Consider the following 4021-nt stretch of genomic DNA (forward strand, 5'->3'; position numbering starts at 1 on the left):
CGGTTCAGGAAATGTTGAATCCAAAGGCCTTAGATAAAATACTCAATCTTGCCAGAGAAGAAATGAAGTATGTCAAAGAAGCTGACCATGAGACTATATCAAAATATACTGATAAACTTTGGTTTTATTATGGCGCCAATGATGGTTGGACTCCAATGAAATACTATAAGAATATGATATTAAAACATCCTAATCTAAATGCTCAATTGTGCCAACGCGGTTTCCAACATTCCTTTGTACTGAAAAATGACATGGACATAGGACACATCGTAGGCGATCTCATTAATGAAGATTCGAGACATTGATGTCTTGTATTTAAATTGCATTTAATAGTTACATTTATGTCTCACTTCAATTTTTTTATGATATTTTTTGGAGTAAGGGTATATATTATTGTTTTTTTTAAATCATTGTTTTATATTATTTTATATTTATTGTTATTATTTTATATGATTAGAATTGTTATATTCATACAAGAATACATCAAGAATTTTTTTTTAATTATATATAAAAAAATGAACAAACAATACAATGCTCAGTTTATATTGTACCAAAAATGATTGAAATTTTGCAATAAAATGTTAATACAAAAGAATATATTGATATATTATTATCAGTTAAAATGTTAGCATTTATGATATTCCTAATGATTTTCCATTCGTATTTGGCGCCATTTAGGCAATCTTAGAGATATAACACGGCAAGAATGCTATCAGCTGTCATAAGTTTATGTCGCCTATATTTCATTTATATTATTGTGTATATATATGTATATATATATGCAGAGAGAAGCCTGAGAGGGGTCACGCCGCCGTTTTCCATAAAACACTTTTTTCTAGCTGGTACAGTAGCGTCAACTAGATCCATTTTAGAGCCGGCGGAACTACATAGCCAGATTCAGTTTTCGGTGCTACGGTAAAACAGCCGGTTAGTTCAAAATTGCGGAGAAATATTATGGATTTGTTTTATTAGCTGCGCGCGTAATGTTTTGCCATTCTAGTATATATGACGGACAGCGATAATAAGTTATTATTGAAGTATTTTTATGTATACTTGTGACAAAAAATAAATTTTTTGAAATAAATTTCCTTAAATTAATTTTCTTAATAATTTTTTTTCTGATTTTTAAATATATAACGTATAGAAGATATTTACAATAAATTGCTTTTACTTTTTTTTTTTATTCTTGAAACAAAATTATCAAATATTTTAAGTAATATCAAATTATTATGCTTTTAATTTATATAGCTTTTTACAATTAATTATTAATTAATTATTAATTATATTATTTAAGTAATTTTTTAATTTATAAATTTAATGGGATGCACTAGTGCGCACTGATGCATATTAAAAGCTATTATATATAAATTTATATAAGCATAATTTAAAATTTAGTTTTATTAATTAGAGGGAACTAAAAAGCTAGAGGAGGTCTCACAAATTTTTGTGTGATGTCATTTTAATTAAAAATCTCATTAATCCATTAAAATTATTTTCAAAAAATTACTTTCTAAAATAAAACAAATGTTTTAGTTTTTATTACATATGATTTTTTGACGTATCGTCAAAGAGTTTCGAAGTCTCTTACATGTAAGGGGCTTATTCCTTTATTATATTTCAGTAGTATTTCACAAGTATACATATATGTGTCATATTACCATTAAAAATAAAACTTTTATATCTTGCATTTTACCTGTTTGAAAATAATTTTAATGGATTAATGATTTTTTGCGTTCAAAATGATACCAGACATGACATAAACCTGATAATTTTTAGTTAAATACGTAATCAAAATTTTTATTATTAGTTTAATTAAAAATTATCCAATTTATGTTGTATTTGATATCATTTTAATTGCAAAAATCTTATTAATCCATTAACATTATTCTCAACCAAAATACAAGTAAGAATCTTTCTTAAAGTAAGAATCAAAGTGACAGAAATCGAAATTATAAATTATCGTTTTGTTGCGATCCTTACAAACATGCTTTATCGTACGACTTTTTGATTATTTAAATATAATTTAGTTTGAGAACGCGCAATTAAACAATCGAACCGCAGGATTGAGTAATTAATATAACGATAAACTCTGTGATATATTAATCGTTTATTAAATAATTGATCTATAATTTAAAATATTTGTATAATTTAATCGAGACGTTAAATTTCTTTCTAAACATGATCGCGAAGAATCGGGAAATAATTTGATATAATTAATAATTAATTCTCTCTCTCTTTCTTTTACTCTCTAGGTAACAATTATTTAAAAATACTTAAAATTAAATATATTTTGTCCAATGTTTTTTCGTTTGACTTTTCGACAATCTAAATATGATTCGGATTAAGAACGCGCAATAAAATAGTCTAATCGCAGATCCGAGTAATTAACATAACGATAAGCTCCGTGATATATTAATCGTTTTAAATTCGTTTTAATGTTTATGTGCTTCGGCCTTGTTATCATTCGCCCGCCGACACTCGAGGAGTAAAGTAATAATGCCACGGACGGCTCGTTGGTGCTGTCATCGTGCCGCGGATGACTTGTCGCGTCGACCGGTGGAACAACCCTGAGGTAAGTAATTTATTATATATTAATTATTTATTAATTGTACGTGCAATTTAAATTAAGCAATTAATTGCGTAATTTGATATTTTATTTATATAATTGAAACAAAAGAGAATTAGAGAAAATTATTTTTATATGAAAGCTATAATTTTGTAAAAGTTTCTACTTTTAGATTATAGATTTTATATGTAATTATTAGAGTTATTAGTAGTGTTCTTTTCAAAATTTATAAAATTGTTTTATTAATCTGTTTATTATATACATTGAATATAAAATTCAATGCGTATAACAAATTTTTTAAAATATTAATTATTTTGAGCGCTGCTATAATTTGGATCTTCTATTTATATATTACAGATCAACGTAGCGACCCTTACATCCTGAGAGGAGGAGGAGGCCTAGGAGAGGCATCCTGCACCGGCGGAGCAACCCAAGGGTGAGTATTCATTATTTGTACATTGGTCGTTAAAAATTGCGTACGCGCATTAATTCAGTCTCATTATTTGAATGAATTATAAACAAGAGAAAATTAGAAAGAAAGACTTTTACATAAGTTTGATAAATGTCTCTATTATTTAAAAAAATAGTCTTTTTAAAATTTATAAACTTGTTTCATATTTATGTATCTGCTTATTATCATACTTATCGGATATAAAATTCGGCACATAAAATAATAATTTTTTGAAATATTAATTATATTTTGGGCGCTGCTATAATTTGGATTTTATATTTGTATGTTACAGACAACGTAGCCTCAAGACCAACAACTCCGCTGTTGCGCATCAGTGCCGGTGAGTGACACTTTTATTTAATTTGAAAGTCACGGATTTGTAGAGATTGTAGATGTAAATTGTAGATTGTAGATAAATCCGTTACTTTAAATGGATGAGCTGAAAACAGATTAAGTTGAATAACTTTTAATAAATTCTTTTAATATGCATTGCATCTATTGCAAAAGTAAATTAATATCTAAATTAGAAAAGGAAGATTATAGAAAACATTTTTTCTCAATTTGTAGATTTTATTTAATTTATTAAGAACGCTAATAATTTTATTAATTATATACGTGATGGTAATTCATTCTTATAACGCGCGCCGATCTTATCCTAATTTCTTACAGCTCATCCATATTGTAGAATTTGTTTGTAGATATTGTTTGTAAACTTTATTTTAACTGATATAAGAGAGATCAAATCAATCAATTAAATTATCTTTAATATGATAATAAATGGCATAAATATTGTATAAATTAATCTTATTTTATTATAAATTATATATTATTATATATTATTATATAAATTAAAATTATATATTATTACATATATGTATTATTTAAAAAAATTATATATTAATATATAAATTTTAATCAAATTTATATATTTATTTAATTTATCATAATTTTTTAATCCAAATTTTGATTGATAATTACTTAGCTTTGTCTCAGTTAAAATAAAG

At 25.5% G+C, this 4021-nt stretch overlaps 1 protein-coding gene across 2 annotated transcripts in view; it reads left to right on the forward strand.

Moving 5' to 3' along the window:
• The window catches only part of LOC115235963 (lipid droplet-associated hydrolase), a 2228-nt gene extending 1633 nt beyond the window's left edge, over nucleotides 1-595 (forward strand). Inside the window, exon 4 of one of the 2 annotated variants that reach the window (XM_029808126.1) lies at nucleotides 8-595. In XM_029808126.1, the coding sequence (XP_029663986.1) occupies nucleotides 8-305 (298 nt within the window). In that variant the 3' untranslated portion in view covers nucleotides 306-595. The other variant, XM_029808125.1, reaches the window with a different exon arrangement.
• The last annotated feature ends 3426 nt before the right edge of the window (nucleotides 596-4021 follow it).

This window comes from Formica exsecta, unplaced genomic scaffold, assembly GCF_003651465.1.
Source record: "Formica exsecta isolate Colony F162 unplaced genomic scaffold, ASM365146v1 scaffold237, whole genome shotgun sequence".
Taxonomy (NCBI): Eukaryota; Metazoa; Arthropoda; class Insecta; order Hymenoptera; family Formicidae; genus Formica; species Formica exsecta.